Source organism: Perna viridis, chromosome 5 (assembly GCF_037379345.1).
Source record: "Perna viridis isolate PV_CMFRI_1.1 ecotype Kerala chromosome 5, ASM3737934v1, whole genome shotgun sequence".
In the NCBI taxonomy this organism is placed as follows: Eukaryota; Metazoa; Mollusca; class Bivalvia; order Mytilida; family Mytilidae; genus Perna; species Perna viridis.
Genome location: NC_142449.1, coordinates 37,607,782 through 37,626,956, shown reverse-complemented (window position 1 = coordinate 37,626,956; position 19,175 = coordinate 37,607,782). Strand labels below are relative to the sequence as shown.

Below are 19,175 nucleotides of genomic sequence, written 5' to 3'. Positions count from 1 at the left end.
CTGAATAATGTCACATATTTGAACTATATTTGCACTAATGCAATATGGAGATTTATTGCTTGCTGGTGTTGCATTGCTTTCCATGGGGAAATTATATTGCTATACATTAATATTGAACACTGGTTTACTATATGTTCCTTCCATCTTAAAAGATTGGCGTTTAATTGTTAATTAAATCAAGTTAATAAAATGTCATCTTTTTATTTTTACCAACATTTTACATCAATCGCAACTTAACAGATGTGTTCACCTAAAAATGCATGTTTATATGACTGCTAAGTTAAAATTGTCGTAATACTGGTTATGTGTACTGTACTTATTGACATTTTCCAAACAATCAGTTGAATATTTTACAATAGACCAATAGTAAAATTATATCATAAGAACATAATAAATAACATGCATGGAAGATAAAGAACAAATAGAATATTTGGTACATTTGTACTACAAATAAATAGTTGGATAGAGAAATTTTACTACACAATACCCTTGTAATCCCTTACATACAGGGTACTAAGTGGTGCACAAAATAATGAATGTCATCTGTAGAATAACATTCCTTAAGATAACCCAAAGTTAAATACCACCCCCATTCAAAATCCTATTTCAAGACTAACCCGAAACAAACAAGAAATTCCAATTTTTTTTTTTAAACTTTGAACTGTCATTTTATTTTTATTTAAGGAAAGAACAACCAGAACTTCTTCATACATAAAAATGTAGCACATGTGGTTATTAGTTAAGAGATTAGTTTTACATTCCAGCATAAAAAATACCATCATCCACTATGTATGAAACTTACTTTCCAATAAGACACTTCAAAGCTAGTGACTAGGATAGTCCAAACTGGATGAGACTTAGGAAAATTTGTCTGCACCACCTGCCTTTTGGCTTGGACTTGAAAGTAGTGGTATTTCTTTTCTCATTATATGACACTTGCATTTCTATTTCCTAGAAAATTCTCAATTAAGTCTTGACTTCTTCACTTAACCAATTCTGCTTTTTTTTGTTTTTGTTAGTGCATACACTTGAAAAACTGAAACCATTGCAATAAGTGACTTGCAAGCTGTCTTTCAAATACCCTTACAATCTACTTGTGACTTAGTAGCAACAATGAAATGTCTTCCATACTTAAATGTAAATATATGATAATAAGATTAAGTTAAAGAATTTAAAAAAGAGAGAGAAAGTCTGATAAGCAATAACCCCAAATGAAATACGTAAACCTATTCAATTTATCAATACATTTAAACACTATTTTATCCTTAGCATTTTTTTTTAAATTAATGTACAAAATTGCCAAAAACACATTAAACTACATCTGCTCATATAAAATTCATACTATTCCTTACAAGAATTCAGCAGAAAGTAAAAATACAGACTGAAGTGTCTTAAGAGACAGAAATGTTAAACCAACTATTTATACTACAACAAGGCAAGATAGCACAGTGGCTTGTGTGTCTTCCCCCTTCTGAAGGAAAGAAGGCAACAAAAGCCAGTATGTTCTCCTCAACAAGGATATTTATTAAAATATGAAGTGGCTAACATTCTCTCTTTTGTAAAATGATGTGTGTATTGCTATAGACAATAAACACTCACAACATAAGGTCTCACACATTCACTTCACTCATACACCAACAAATGATCTGTCCGAAGTAACAATCGGCAGTTAAATAGTGATTGGAGTTTGTCCATTTGGCATCCACAGTACTAAGTCATATCTCGGTAAAAATATTCATACTCTGTATGAATAACACAATAAAAATTAAGTTACTAAAATGCCATTAAATTAAAATTTTCATTCATATCTAAAAAAAGCTTTAACATACTCCCAATTGGACAAGATAAAGGATGATTGAAAAAACTTTTAACAGGTCTGCCAAGCTCCAATCATATCACAACTTGAATTTTTTTCAGTAAAATCTGTTTTCATTGTTGACATCCCTGCTGTAGTCTCAAATTGTAAAAAAAAAAAAAAAAATCACTACTATGAAGACGTTCCTCAAGCTGTGCCCCCAGTAGCTGTTGTACCCTGGGCATCTGGGTTGGTTGTAGAGTCCTGAGTAGAGCCTTGTTGCCCATCATTTACAATGGCACGAATGTGTGGAGGTATAAGTTTAGGGTTGAGATTAGGCTGTATTGATAACTCTGCAATAATTAAAAAAAAAATCATGAAATTAATTCAAAGAGGCAATACATACACATATATTTAGGAATAATACATTCTTTGAAGTCACTGCATTCGTGGTTATCAATTTTCCATGTTTATTAAAATTTTGTAATTTATTCATTGAAAATTGGAACCATACAAAACATATTTCTTCAACAATTATTTTAACTATTATTTACATTGATAACTGATGAAGCCAATGAAACCATTCTGTCAAAAATTTAGGTTAACATTTTTGATAAATAATATATATAAGTATATTTAAATAACATATGTACAAGATTTCAGTTCACACATTTGCCAAGTCTGTGATTTGGCACACACAAAATCTCATTCTAAAAATACATAAAATAAGGCAAGCTACCCTACCTATCCTAAACATTTTATTGCCATTTTGGCTGAAGAACTGTTAAAGTTTAGATTCAGGGTTTTCATTATCTTTTCAGTGAACAGGCTTAATAGAGAAAATGGAACGTCTACACTTTCAAAATGTATCAAAGGGGGAATGGGGCCCATCATGATTTTGAACCGTCCATTTCCACTTTTTGAACTGTCTACATTTTGACAGTAGCCAGTTCTTAATGAAACCTCCGAGTTTGTTTCTCAATTTACTCAATGTAAAATGTTTTTGAAAAATGAAATTATTTCCCTACCTACCCTATTTTTTTTCTTGCTGGTAGCAGGAAACAAGAATATTACTTTTTTTTGGCATAAGAGAATTTGAATAGTAATTAATTTTGAATACATGTATCAATTTTTTCACCTAAATTTGACATGCACTTCAATAATTCATATACATGTATATATGTTTATAGAAAATAACAAAAAAAATAGTATTAGGCAAAAAAGTCAAAACTTTAACATGTAAATGTATTTATTCTATAACATTCATATTATCAGAATTTAAATAATTGTCTGATAATATCAAATTGTACTTATTCAGGTATTTTGATTTCTTCAAAATTTCTTTTTTTTTATATTGTATTTGTTTTTCATAGTCAGGGTTTTATAAATACACCACCATCAACACCTGAAGTCAAAACTTACAAGACCTACCTTGGGGAGTGAAATTAAATAAGGGTGGCAACTCTCTTCCATTTGGTAACCTTGTTGAAGGTTCCCTCAATTCATCAAAGAAACAATGAGCACATGCTTCAAGAGGAGATATTCTAGCTGAAGGAATATATTCTAGTAATCGACTGACAAGTTGTATAGCTTCTTGTGGGGTTCTTGGCCTAAAAACCTGTAAAATATAAGACAAAATATCTTTTATAATAATTTTTATCAAATAGTCACTGCACTAGCTTCAAATTCACTTTTGCCATGGTAAACAAACATTACGAGAGTATTGCAAAACAATACATAGTCCCCTACCAGCTATTTATATCATTGACCCAAATACTACCTTGGTTTATCAAGTGTAAATGACTAACTAAGGAAATGACCTGAATTTTTTAAACTTTGGAAAAAAATCAGCAAAGTGGAACAAAAAGTAATCTTGGTCTGTAACTCATCAAGGTTGACTCACAAACTGCACCAAAAATTGGCTCAATATCTGCAAGTGCGGAAAACTTAAATTTCAGTAAATTCAAGGGCCGTAACTCAGAAGAAATCAGTGAAGTGGAAGGAAACCTAACCTTGATTTGTAACCCCTCAAGATATACTCACATACCAAAAATCAGCTCAATATCGGCATGTAGAAAAAAAGTGCGCGAAACTTAAATTTGGGTAAATTTTTCAAAGTTCAAGGGCCACAACTAAGACAAAAATCAGTGAAGCGGAAGGAAACCTAACCTTGATCTGCAACTCATCAGGATAGACTCACATACCAAAAAATCAGCCCAATATCTGCAAGGATTCAGAAAAAAAAAATAGTGCGGAAAACATAATTTTTTTCCGGGCAGACAGAGTCTAAAGTCCCCTTTTGCTAAAGCAGGTAGGGGACTATAAAAAACAATACATTGTTATTACCAATATCTTAGTATGCAAACTAGCAAAAATGCATCATTGTTACGTTTTCTTTTCTAGTAATCTATGTAAAGTATATAAAATCAGTCCAATAAAAATAAAATGCTTTGCAAGGCACAGCTTGATAGGACCACAGAGGTAAAACCCTGAACAGTTTGGCAAGTATGGACAAACCATTCAAACTTGATAAAGCTTGGAGTGGATAAAGTGTAAGATATTTGACACAGTAAAAAAATGTACTGGCAACTTTTTGGTCCATTATTCCTTAAGTTGAAACCTTCAAAATCAATTCCAACCTTTCTTTGAAGGTATGGCACCTTGTGACACAGTTTCAAAACCATTCATTACCTTTTAATAGCTATTATAAAGAAATAAAAAACATCCATTCATTTTTACTCCACTTAATGCCTGGACATAAGGACAATGCTTGTTTCAGGACCCCTTTCAGTCCCTTTTTATAAAAAAGGTTTATCTTCAATCCCCTTTTGGTGGTATTGCACCTTATATACAATTTTAAAAAGATCTTTTCACTGAAAGTGAAGTTGTTGTCGCAACATATGATCAGGAAATGCATGTTTCAGACCCAGCTTTTGGCTCCTGATTTCTTTATAGTCTTTACAGATGTTAAATTTTTTACTACCAGTCTAACCATTGTGGTATAGAACATTGTAGGACACTTTCAAATATTCTGTAGACAGTGATTCTCAGATTGCACTTTAACTGACAGTTGCCCACCCTTATCTTGTTGGTCCCCGGAAATTTTTCAGTTATACACACGTAAACAAAGAATGTTTGTGCCTATTATATTACAGTGACATTTTCTAGATAGTGAAATGTATGAACTATTTTCCACTGTGTAAGCTATCATCATTTCCTGGACTCTGTACTGATATTTCCGGAGAAACTTTAGATTTTGGTGAGTTGGATCATGATCAATTATATTATGCTCCATTTTATTGTTTTTGACCAAAATAATGTTAGTGTTAGAAAATTAATTTTTGGTCAACATAGATCCATAATAATTTCATGTAGAACACACTGTACATTTCAAAGGAAATTGAGTCAATTTCATCATAGACCTGCTTGATTTTACGGAGACTCGGTCCATAGGTAGTAGACTAATTTCTTTCACTGATGTCATCATTAGGCGAGTAACCCATTTTTATGATAAATTCAACTTGGCATTAATCGTAGATATCAACAATTTTGCATTATAAACCCCCTCTTTCTGTATAAGTTTTAGTCACATGGCTGTCATGTGATCAGTATGCTTTTTATAGCCGTCAACAGTTGGGCTTATTTACTCAATATTTTGCTTCAAACGATTCAGTTATAGTTTTAAGGGTTTTCTAAAGGAGATTTATATTTCTTTGATGTTACATATAAGATTATATTCAAATAATTTCTTAACATCAAATTAGTTTGTCACAGTAGCTATTGCTACAAATGTATCTGTAGTGCCAGTAATTTTTAGCACAGACTTTGAAATTTTCCCTGGTTTGTTGGAATTTTGAAGTAGAAAAAATTAGTTTGTTGTATTTTCCAATAACTTCCATAGTTTTATTGTGTTTTTCCTTTTTATTGTAGTTAATCATATCAATAAGTGACAATGTATCAACCTATGAAAAGATATGTGGTACAAATAAACTGGATACACATTAACTGTCGTAGTATTATTTTATAGCCAGTACATATTCCTATGCTTTTACTGGAGTTATATATTTAAATTTAAGGAAACACTTGTTTTACCCCATTTTTGGCCTCCAATTCTAAAAATTTCTAAAACAGTCTGGGGCTATAACCCACCAAAATTATAACAAACCATCTTTTTGTGGTTAGAAACCTTATCATAACATTTTAAGATCAACCAACAAAATACAAGTTATCACAAGAAAACTAAGTATCTGTGAACAACGACAGGGCCATACCATTATACGCTGCCAATTCTGTGTGGCAATATAAAAAGTTTGTTGGATTACTTGGAACAATTTACACAAGGACTGTGATTTTGTTACCCTTTTATTGCTTCTTCCCCTGGAGACTCTTCCCAAAATATTGAAAAAAATTTTTCTCAAAGGGAGGAATATTCCCAATTGTCAGGCACAATTTTCTGAAAACCAGGTAAAGAAGCCAGTGAAATGTCCCTAGAGATGCGATTTCTTGGCCCAGTACTTTGTTCATTTCTGGGGAATGTTTTTTCACAGTAAGTGGAAACCTAATGTCAATGAATATTGGGAGTATGTTTTCAGTTCGTTATCGGTTTTCAGTTCCGGATCAGCATGTGACGTGTTCTGTCCCCTGTACTACATTTTCCAAATGTATTGAAAATATGGCAAAACCTTCCAAAAGATAAAGAGTTGGGGCTGCTTTTGAAAGAAGGAACAAAATCACTGAAGGAAAACTTTGCAAGCACAATAACAATAATGCATGTCCTCAAGAACTGGAAATAGTTGTTATGAATGTCTAGCACAATAAAACCACCTCTTAAACTAAACTAAGGAAATGGATTCTTTAGATTTTTCTCCAAGAACTCACCTTCGTCCATGGATGCGTTTTAATTTGGGGGAATTTAAATTCTGTGTAATTAGGATTCATTTCTTTTATTTGGTCTCTGTTAGGAGTTCCTAAAACTTTGATGATTTCTACAAGCTGGTCTACACCACTGTCTCCAGGGAATATTGGCTGTCCAAGTAGTAACTCAGCTAGAACACATCCTGCTGACCAAACATCTACAAAGCAGAAAAAAAAAATTATTCAGTTTCTCTAAATAATTCTGTATTAAAAATTATTTCGGCATTTTTGTAAAGCATTGTCTTCGACTTTGGCAATTAAGTAATTACTTAACAATAATTCAATCTAAGTGCTGCTAGCACTGCAGGTTTTTGAACATTGCTAATATTTCAACCATGGCCATGTTGGCACGCCATGCTTAAGCAGCTCACGGAGAACCCTGTATATTCCATGTGTATCTACTTCAAATTTTCTGGCTTGCCAAAGTGACTGTCATCGTTTACATTTTCATAAAAAATTTGCCAACAGATGTTAAACCCTTAACAGATTTGGGCAATTAATCTACTTTCCATCAACTTTAAATTCGTGTTTGTTCCCCAAATTGTATAAGAATGTTCTTCAAACAAATATTTATGACAGTTCAATTATCGCGTTACAGGTCTTACCGTGAGAATAAAACTGCCGCAAAAATTTCAGTCAAAAAAAGTCAACAAGAATATATCCACAGGGTCTTCTAATAATACCTTAATGCCTGTGTGACTATCCTCATTTGATAACTTTGAATATAGTTATAATGGAATAAGACTTTATTCCACAACTATCAATTATTCCTCTCCTTTGATAGGAAAGTAACATTACTGCAGGAGAGCTCACCTATCTGACATGTGTAATCTGTAGCACCAAATATAAGCTCTGGAGCTCTGTAATATCTTGAACAAATATATGACACGTTTGGTTCTCCTCTTACTAAAACTTTGGCACTGAAAAGAAATTTAAACATATGAGTATGTAGATAAAAATATACAAGTCCTAAATCTTTAGACTAAGCACTTGTAGTATAGGTTTTACATGTAAGTGTAGTTATCTTTAAACATTAAATTGAAGTGGAAGGAGATGAATTTTGCTGAGTAGCATAAATCTTCAGGTGTCTATCTAAAAGCCCGTTCACAATACACAATAATTGATCCTATTGTTGATCCCATTACATCTACATTTGTACCTCAATTAACTTCAAAGAGCATGACAGATTCGTCTATGTATGCGCATAATTTATGCTTCCAGTTTTGAAGGAGTTGTGTAGTCTATTTACCTTTAGTTTCCTTACACGTTTCATTTGTTATTAGTGTGTTACTTATTATTTCTGTTTTATTTTCTTTGCTCTGTCTTTATCCCTTGGATTATTACCACTTTAATGGAATTTCATCATGACTGCCCTTGGTTTAAACATCTGCTTAATAGCATAGACATGCAGCAACTTGGTGAGTGATGAAGATTCAAAATATACATGTACATGTACAGATGTATAACCAACTTCAACACTTCTCATTTAGTTGTTGTCTTTAACATCCCTACAGTTTTGTAAAACTGACCGTCAAGGTCTTAAAGACCAACTACAAACCGAAAGCCAATGCTGGTAAAATTTGCTGCTTACAGAATGTACCATAGTATTAAGCTAAAAAGACTGCTCAGAATTGCATTTTAAATTGTGTGAAGACCGAAATGATAACAGGTGACAACACAGTTCACTAACCTGCCAAAGTCACATAATTTGAGTACACCTGTTTCTGGATCCAACAATAAATTCTGTGGTTTTATATCCCTATGACAAACTCCTTGTGAATGAATATATGCCAAACTTCTAAATAACTGGTACATGTATAACTACAACAAACAAAAAAGATAGTTAAGGCCATAATAAAGTCAATGTGCTGTTAGCACTAAGGTTTTTGATTCTTGTGAAAATTGTACAAAATTAAAATTGAACATACATTTGCATTTCCCATACTTAGAACAGTTTTTCCTAATATGTAATAACTGAATGTCTTAAGTAAAAACTGTAACCAATAGTTAAACAGTATCCATCTTCACACACATTTGCAAATTTTGTTGTTTCACCTTTTTCCCATTTTTTTTTTTAAACCTGTCGAAAATTTAATTTGCAATTACATTCAAAAGTATTTCAACATAGTATTACCATACTGTAATTATTCTCAAATGGAACTAATTCAATCCAGAGAAGTGACCCAAAAAATCTGGATGAGCAGAAGTGAGTAAGGTCAGTTGTTTTTTGTTTTTTATTCATTTTGGCAAAAAAAAGGTCTAGGGTCTGTTGGGCAACTGGAACCACACATTTTTTCATTTGGCTTTATAGCCTAAACAGCATATTCTAAAATATCAATATACATTCATAATTGAAAGTAACCTCAGTAAAAAGCTTATCATTAATATAATTACATGAACTGGAAACTGACCTGACTTGTGGAAAAAGATAAACCAGTCTGAGTCGGAAGTAAAATTCATTTAACAAATTCATGCACTAAAAAACATAATTTTTCACCTGTGCCATGTTATGATCAGCAAGAACTACATGTAGACCTTCCTACCAAGTATCACAATATTTTTTACCAACCTTTATGTATAAGACAGGTATTGTCTGTTTGGATTTACTGTAATGTCTTGCTACTCTGTAAACTGTTTCAGGAACATATTCTAAGACTAAATTCAGGAACACTTCATCTTTCTGAAATAAAAAAAATGTGTGTATAGGCTGAAAGGAGTGAAAAAAAAACCCCTATAAATTCTACACCTGGTGCTGCTGGCTTAAGATAATAGTTCGAAATTTGTGGAAAACATACATTTTACCTACATGTACATGTACATGTAACAAGAATGGACAAGATAAATTCACTATCATAATTTCAACTTAGGGTTTCTTGATTTCAGCTTGGGAGAAGTTTTGACACATTTGTGGTCATTAAAAATCTGCAAAAATAACACTTTGCCTATTTGCAAATTTAAATAGTTACATTTTGTACATTATTATTTTATGACTTAAAAATGTCCTACAAAAAATTTACACCCATGTGAAATGTTTAACTTATCAAATCACTAAATCATTTTGGTTGCCTTAATGAAATTTATTTTAGCATGATCATGTACAAGTAATGATATACAATGTATACATAGGGTTAAGTTTTCAAATAACCTTAACAGATATACATGAAAAAATTGGACAAAAGAGGTGTTATCTACACAAAGACATAGCAGCCAAATAATTCTGAATTAAAGTGAAAATGTCTAAAATAGTTTTCGGCCAACAGATTCCTGGCCTGATTGAAAAGGCCCATTGGATTTCATGTTGATTGGCCTAAATTTCAAGAAAACCCCAAAATCAATCCAACTCTTCCTTTGGTAGTAATGGCACCTAAGTTGTAAAAATTCATTCATTACTAGTCAAGTAATTTGCTAGACATCAGAAGATTTTGACAGCTAATTTTTTAAATGATCAAGTCTTTACCTACAAAATCAATCCAAGTTTGACCATTGTGGCATAGAATATTGTGGAACAATATCAATTATAGACATTCCTATGCTTTTACTGGATTTATATACATGTAGTTGAATTCTATGGAATGCTTGTTTATGTCCCTTTTTAGCCCTTACATGCAATTCTAAAACGGCTTGGACCTGAACCCCCAATTCTCTTTTTGGCTTGAAAGATGAGTGATTGAATTCCATGGGCCACAAAATCTGGCCTGAGGTCAAGGGGCAATGCCCCTGTAGGGGGTCCCGGAAGCAAAGCACACTGCCAAAAAAGGACTTAAGAAGTTTTAACCATCTTTAAATGCCTTCTACTAGGACAATTTAAGATATTTTTTTTCTGGCATCTACTACGTTAAATTTACAATAAATATTTTGAAATGCATCTTACAACCGAAAGACTGAATAAGAGTAACTCAGTCTTTCCAAGGGTTTGCCGAAACATTGGATATCGCAAGTAAAAATGTGACAGGACCGGTAAAAAAATCAGGAACGCTAGACCGGAAGTCCAGAAAATTTCCGATATTAGTAATTCTTGATTCAGATCAAAATGGAATGTAAAACTTGGTTCGGTCCTGAAAATAGTACGTCATCACAGGACCAAATGTCCTGAAAAAAAAAAACTGAACCTTTGGAAAGACTGGTAACTATGAGCATACTATTGGGGTTGTAGTCTGTCTGACACTTTCTATACTCATTCACTACAAGAAGATAAAGGTAAATGTACATTGTGTATCATAGTTTCAATTCAACTTCATTCTGGAATAAGTTTATTTCTTTCTCGGGAAGGAAAAATATCATTCTACTTTTTCTTTTGCCAAAATTAAAAAGCTGCTTCAAAGTAAAACTTTTTTTTAGGTCAGGCCCATTGATCATAATGTTAATCATTTTGTTACAGGTTTGTGGATAGATTCTATTTCTTAATGGGGAGGTAATTCTGTTCTTTCAGTCTTCCATAAGAATAGGATTTGTCAAGGCAAATGATGCTAATTTAATTATGTCGGCCAGCATATTTTCACCCAATGTGAAGTTTCCAATTATATTAAATTGATCACTAGTGATAGCAATCATATAAAATATGGTACAAAAACAGAAGTTTCATTAAGAACCAACTACTGTCAAAATGTTAACAGTTCAAAATCGCAATGGGCCCCATCCCCTTTTTGATGCATTTTGAAGGTGCAGACAGTCCATTTTCTCTATTAAGCCTGTTCACTGAAAAAATAATGAAAGCCCTGCAAAAAGGAATGTGGCAAATCGAGATCCCCAGTCGCAGAATAATAACAGGGAACAGTTTGTTTATATTTCAAACACACTTGACATTTTTAAAAAAATTTAATGCAGTGTAAATATTAGATTTTGTAAAGCACTCGCCAAGCTGGGCGAGTGACGTCTAAGATATACTTGCCTGGAACATAATTCACTCGCCTGAAATATATACCATGTTTTTTTTCCCTTCATAATAACTGTTTTTTTTTCTTTTTAACACTGATCTCCCCTTGTGCCGGGGACTTAACCGTAGGGTAAAGTACACTGTACCTTTACAAATTGTAACATCTTACATAAATGACCTTCCATTCAATTCAATTGTTTTCATTTGCAAGAAAAAATTGGTTGGTTGATGATTTTACTACGAACCAATCAGATTCAATGTCATAAATGCATTTGAAAAAGACGTTCTCAAAATGGAAATAAAAAAATCTGCATCGACAATACGTTTTACACAAAGAGAAATTTCCTTCGCAATGACCAGAGGATTAACTTGAATAATAAAGGGACCATCTCATAACACAGATTACTCGCCAACACGGGCGAGTTCAATGCAGTTGTTACTCGCCCCAAAATTAATTTAGTCGCATTGGCGAGCGGGCGAGTGTCTAATTTTTTCACTGTTAATGTACCTTAAATATTTTCTAAGTGCATTCTGCTGCATTTGGCAATTTTTTATTTGCCGTCTCAAGTTTTTTAAGCGCTAATTGACACAAGGCACGGCCCAAAATGATCCCTGAAATTCAGAATTCTTATCCACTCGCTCTACTAAGCAATATTCTGAAAATTTACACTCGCTAAATATAAGTTCTTGAGGTTATTTCTGAACTTTGGAATTTAGGAAGAGGCTTAAGAAGATTTTTTTACGTCAACAATATATTATGAAGGTTTCACATTACAAAAAAAAAGGAAATGCACAAGAGTTACAGTTAACTCATGAATCATGATGTGAGAAAACTATTTCAAATACAACTTACCTTTTCTCCTGCAGAGTAGAAAAAATACTTCAGTTTGACAATATTTTGATGCTCTAACTTTCTCATGATCTGTAATTCTCTATTCTGAAAAAGATTATTAAACCATCATGGAGTGATGAATTGTAGAAACCCACAAATGTAACATTTTATATACCGTCACACTTCACTCGCTCAAACTTGAATGGCTCAAACACCCGGGATTTCTCAAACACAATTCAGAGTACCAACATTTTCTCTGGTATAATCAATATAAATAACCATGGATTTCTCGAACACTATAACTGACTAGTTGGTCTGTTTGGTAATAAATCTTAGAGAATAACCTTCACTAACTCAAACTCATCAGCCATTTTGTCAGGTTGGGTAACAAAAGGTGTGAAAAACTGAAACTCTATCATTCATCAGTGTCATTTTCATTACAGGTAATACTTAAGTCATCACTAATTAGGTAGTTTTGATCTTAACATAGTACTGATTGAAATTCCAGAATGTTCCAAAGTCAGTATGATGAAAGCATGAAAGAAAATCTGATTAAAAAAAATTAACCAAGAAACTCTAACATTTTTAAAAGCAAACACAGCATTTTTAATGTCCACAAATCAACATAATCTTCCGAAAGCGAATGAAAAGGATCCACGAACTAACACAACTTTGTAGAAAGTAATCAATTTCTAACGATAAAGTTGAACTCAGACCAGCAAAGCAAAGAAAAAATCAGGAAATATACGAACTTCAATTTCTCGAACTCCTGATAACTCAAAACACATTTCAATCGTCCCTTGGAGTTTAAGCTACAAAGGTTTCGCAGGGATCGAATTTTACTGGAAATACTCGCTAAATGTGAGTGGAATTTCAATTTAGCCAGTTGAAGCTACATCATGCCGATAAATTAAAGCGAGTATTTTTTTTTTACTGCCAAGTTTCACTTTCAAGCGTCTGAATCATTAGAACGCTTGATACCAGGGTTATTTATCCTGCCTTAAAGCATTTTACTGACCGGGGTAATACACAAAAAATTAAACGACCTTGAAAGGTCAATATTTATAATGCCGGCATAAGTCGACAAATTATGGCCTTTTTTTTAATAACTAACAACAGAAACTCTCAGAAGTAGGCTTGTTGTATTTTGTATTTTAGCTGTTTAAATTGTTTAATATTACTACATATTAAAAAATTTAGCAATTGACAATTTATTTTAGCAAGTCGAAAAAATTAGCACTTGCTAAAATGGGAAAATCAATCCCTGGACTGTAGATAAAATGACTGTCCTTTGTACATGTATAATGAAACTGAGGCAGATTGATGTCAAAATTCACAACTTTAATTCAGATTTATTTCTAAGAACATCCATTCCCTGAAAATTTCAAATAAAACTATATTGCTTTGTGTAACCACAGTCAAGTCGCCTTAGGCCCCAACAAAAAAAAAGTGTAAAAGTCCCATTACTCCAGTAAAATTTGTCTAATAAAAATCCTGTAAAATTTGTCAAATAAAAATAGCAGCTGAGCAGAACATGATAATTACATATGGTGAATATTGATCCTTCAAAATTTGAGCAAAATACAATCGCACCGAGTGGTTTCTGAGGTGCTGTGTCTAAAGTAGAGTGTGGCGGAAACTGAGACACTAGCATTTCTATGTCTCCTTCTAGGTAGTAAAGGGGGAGGGGGGGATCAATAAACAAACTAAACAAACTGATGACTGCTCTGCCTGTCAATTACATCATATTTATAGTGCAGGTTGTGAACTTTTAAATTTACATGCATGTACATGTATCTACATACATTTATCAATCTGTGGTACTATGCAGTGTTTTTGTTCAGAAGGGGAATTGAACCACAAGCACCCACCCCCTAAGTTTCTTTGATGCATTTGCATATATTCAGCAATCAACACAAGCATTTTAGAAAAGATTTATTATATCCAAATCCACCCCCTAGCCTCGAAACATACACTACACTCAGTGTGGAATGGTTTTCTAACACATAAGTGCAAACTGAGTAACAAGAGAAAACACTAGGTATGGCCCCAGACTGTACTAACTATACTTACAGTGTTCTAGCTAGGATTTGAAAATAGAGGGGTGCAGGGAAGAGGGCACTTTAACGAGTAGCATGTTTTTTTTTTCAACCAAAAAGGGATATTGAACTTAGTTTTTTTTTAAAGATTTATGTTTGCATTAAGTCAGAAATATCTTCCTTCTTTTTTTTATTTTCTTTTATGTTTATATTCTTATTACACACCTGCCAATTTTTGAAAATGAAGGAGGGACAATGTGTGAATGGACAGTGTTGCATCATATTTTGCAAACTGAATAAAGTTTACTGCATTAATACATGTATATGCATGACACCTTAATTGTATTATAAAACCTTTCTCGACCTAATGCCTTGTGAAAATGTATACTTGTAGAAATGTATTAGCCAAATGAATTACTTAAGCTCAAAAATACCCTCATAAGTTGTGATTAAACCCAGTCATCATTTATTGAGAATGATATGTAGACCAACTTCAACCTTGTTCAATACAATATGTAATAATTCGTAACTCATAATAGCAGGTTAAGGGCTAGTGATTCTGTACATTTATGACACACTATAAGGTGAAATGTTGCATGAAATATAACAAATATTTGATATTGCTCCAATTTAATTTCAAAATCTTATTTGATTAAAAGAACTGTTATTTCCTATAACTATTGCAATCAGAACTTTTCGAAAATGTCTTGTACTGTTGAAGATATAATAATGTTTTTAAAATATTGAAATTATAAGGGAGGTAACTGACATTTTGAATAAACAAACATGTGCAACAAGCAATTGTTTACAACCGTGGTTCTACAAAATTTGGATTTGTTAACTTAAAACATTTTGTTAAATTAATTGTGCAGTAGAAATTAAGTATTAACCAATGATTGGCTGTCCATAAATTGGTGATATGTCCAATCGGGACCCATTTTCTACTTGTCAATCATCATCCGATAACCTTGCCCTTGATCAGCTGATTCATGACCGATAATTACCTGAGGTTTACCTGAGGGTTAATTAGGACACAATGTAGGTAATGAAAGTGACACTTCTTAATTGGCTTGGGGTACGGATAATTTATCAACTTCAGTGTAATATTAAAGGGACATTCCTTTAATTGTAAATGGGCAGTAAGGGGGGTACTCAATAGGGACAGAGGGGCCCGAGCATGATAGGGACGGGGCACTACGCCCCTCCATTTTACCCTAGCTAGGACACTGCTTTAGTACTATCATCTATTCTGTGTGAAAATTTAAAGTTTAAGTTAAAACATTAATCAAAAGTATATATGCCAAAGTTAACAACAAGGCAGAAAAAGTACATACACAAAACAAAGAACATCAAATAATCAAAATACATATACCATATACAAAAAAATACAAGTAAATGAGCAACACAGACTCCACTAAAAATTTAGCATGGACCAGGTGCCCCTGTAAGTGTTCTCTGCTTTTCTAGTAGAAACATCTTCCGAGTATCAATAAAGATCAGGAAAACCATGACGCTGTGATTATACTAATTCTCATGGTACAGATGGATATACCACAAGGATTCACAATTTTATGATGACGACCATGAAACTTAATACTTTTCTTGGTTAACAGTTTACAAAATGCATTATAATCATACCTTGAATCTTTTGTCTTGCAGCACTTTTTTGATAGCCACAAGGTCATTGTTTTCGACTAGCTTGGCTTGGTATACAACACCAAATGAACCATTTCCAATGACTTTGGCGTCTGTGTAGGAGACTTCTTGCGTTCTGTCTGATCCTGTTCCAGGGGTTGCCAGAACAGTTGTCACTTTACTTCCATCTTTATCTAAAATAAGACAAATAGTGGCCACATCATTCCAACAAACATGCAAGCACTTGATGAATGTTAATATGTAGTACATGTTTATTGTGTTACTCAGTGATGAGAGATACATGTACAAAGAAAAACAAGGAAGCCAATCCAAATTTTTATTCTAGTAACGAAAATTTATTTTAGCTAGATTTTAAAGATCAGCACAAATTTGTGTTGACACCGGTACTGCTTCTGGTTCTTCATACATGTACATGTAACTGTATGAAATGGACATCGTTCAAAGGATTCTGACTGGCAATAGGTTCGTGTCCAAGTCATTTTGGTATTTGCAGGAAAGGGAAAGTGCAAGTTTCTGACTTTAACTGTCATTGACTGGTCATTATAATGATACTGGGGTTAAAGCATGTACCAGGGCTGATACTGGGAAAGAAATAAAAACTTGCACGTAATAGCCCAGAAAGTAACATTGACAGACAAAAATTCAAGCAACATTATGAAAAAATTTAAGAAATTTAAAATTTCTGGATGTACAGAAAAATAGCTGACCACGAATAACAAACATTTATATGTACATTCTGTTCATTGTACGACCCTGTGGCAAGCAAAACATTCTGCCTCCAATGTAAACAAGAAAATGTAAGGCTTGCAGAAAATGCATAAGCCCTTCTGGCTTGTGCTTTGAAACACCAAGTACAATGCACATTTTGTACAACAAACAAACCAAGCTTATTGTCCATTTCTTAATTTAGCAGAACTACAAAAATGTACATTTACATAAAACAACACTTGTATATAATTTGCTAAATAAAAGTGCTAAATGTTTAGTTTTGTTAACATGTAAATTGGCAAAACGAAACACTGTAAAATATACAATGTACATGTATGTACCAATCAGTGGTCATATGTATGATTTATGACCTATGATTGGACACCATGCTCAATATACATGTACAGTGTACACTTACTACCCACTTTCAAAACAGATACAGTACGCTTCAAAGCAAGCACCACAAATAACAGAGTGACTGTCCCCACAGAGAAAATCCATTTTCTTCATCCAAACAAATAAAAATGTTTGATTAAGGATCACCTTTTAGTAAAATTAAGTTAATCTTTTCTGGAAGTCTTGAGGTCTTTCCTATTATTAAAACAAAATGAATATGGTTAAAATAGTTGCGTTCGTATTTGAAAAATTGATGAAGGGGCTTTAAGAAAGGCTAGTATCTCTAAATCCGCAGGCCATATTGCAATGGTTAACTCATACTTAATAGGCTGTCCCAGAAAAGAAAACTAATTCAATAGCACTATAAGCAGCCCAGTTATAGCATACATGTGTGCATTTTGTGCTTGATCCTCTTTCACTTGTAGGCCAGCTTCATTTCACAATAATAAGTGAGCTCTTTGCTCACTTTTAAATGAATATAAATTCATCACACTGATACTTGAGGAACTTTTGTCCAGGCAAAACATTACATCAGGGTATATTGAAGCTTGTGAAATATTAAAAATACAGGCTAGATGGACATTTTAAAAGACATCTGTGTTATTTTTCAAAAAGGCTACTTCCATTCGGAAAGACATCGATAAAACTCTGCCATCCATGCGGAACCCAGAAAAGTTCTTCTGATAATTTATTTAGCTAATATTTGAAATGCCCTTTGCCATCTCCCACTCAATAGTGATAAAAAATTCCTACACAAACTAGTCTTATTTGTTGAAAAGAGAACCTGATACTTTTGCTATAAACTTCGCTAACAATTAAGGCCATTGCCTTCCTCATTTTAAAATGCTGATTAACAAATTATACGGTAATTTTTCATGGATTTGGGACATGGTACAACTGAAGTTCAGTTATACTTTAGTCCTAATTGCTGCAACCTACAACTTAACTGTCATTTCAAGCAAGTAAATTCTGGCAATAGCCAATACCCAGAACATTGTTATCAACAAACAGAACAATGCAATCAAATGACCTTTCCTAGATCAAAATAAAATGCAGATCATGAAGTATCTAAATGCAAGTCAGAGTACATATTTATTACTCTTACATTGTGGGCTGAGTAAGTCATTAGAATTTGGTCGCCATGTTGATTGTGCGTTGACCCAAATTCGGTCTGCAACTGATGGGGATACCTACTTATCGTTCTCATTCCTCCGTAGGGTGCTGTGGATCCTGATTTGTTTCCTTCGGCAAAGGACGTTGTTCTAGGACGTCCGCTCATAGTTTGGAAGGATAAAAATACATTAAAACTGGTAAACTTCGATGAAAACCTGTCAGTCACATCTCAAATGGCGCTCGTCAATCCGAGAAAATATCAACGAAATGAACGTTTAGTTAACCACCTTTTACTCCTTGATAATAAGTCACATCAGCATAATTTTCAAAGAAGAACATCTAAAAATACTTTGGCACAATTACAATTATCAAATAGTTTGATTTCCTGTATTATTTAACCCTATTTGTCAATCGATAACTCAATGTTAATGCAAATTTGGTTTCCAATGGGTGCTTACAATGACGGGCGAGAACACAGCCGTGAGTTTTCGTGAGATCACGAGAATACACAAATGGACCAATCGCTACGCAGAACTCGAGTCTTCGGCTCTTTCCGTACTCGTAAAATATGCAACACGAGACAGGTGACGTACTACATTAAACGAGGAGCCTTAGGGGTAAAAATAAGTAAGACAAAAAGGGGATGTGCCAAAAAAGTGATATTAATAATAATGAAATACAAAAGTATAAATAAACTGGTATGATCTAGCTGGGACTTTATATTACAGGGTCTGGTCACTCCTAACAAAATCTATGTAATGTATAAAAAATGTGCTTCCCGGTCTTTATGCTGGTTAAACTTAGGCTGTAAAATTTACACAGGGACTTAATACTATATATTGAAATGGA

At 33.2% G+C, this 19,175-nt stretch overlaps 1 protein-coding gene across 1 annotated transcript; it reads right to left on the bottom strand.

Moving 5' to 3' along the window:
• Positions 1-185: 185 nt before the first annotated feature.
• On the bottom strand, positions 186-18,794 carry LOC148617332 (glycogen synthase kinase-3 beta-like). The gene is made up of 9 exons (XM_088584972.1): positions 18,408-18,794; positions 16,092-16,282; positions 12,436-12,519; positions 9,279-9,389; positions 8,400-8,530; positions 7,523-7,629; positions 6,674-6,867; positions 3,227-3,413; positions 186-2,148 (listed from the first exon to the last, which is right to left on the bottom strand). Exons 1-9 carry the CDS (start codon positions 18,490-18,492, stop codon positions 2,003-2,005), a joined length of 1,236 nt encoding a protein of 411 aa, XP_088441098.1. The 5' UTR covers positions 18,493-18,794; the 3' UTR covers positions 186-2,002.
• Positions 18,795-19,175: the final 381 nt, after the last annotated feature.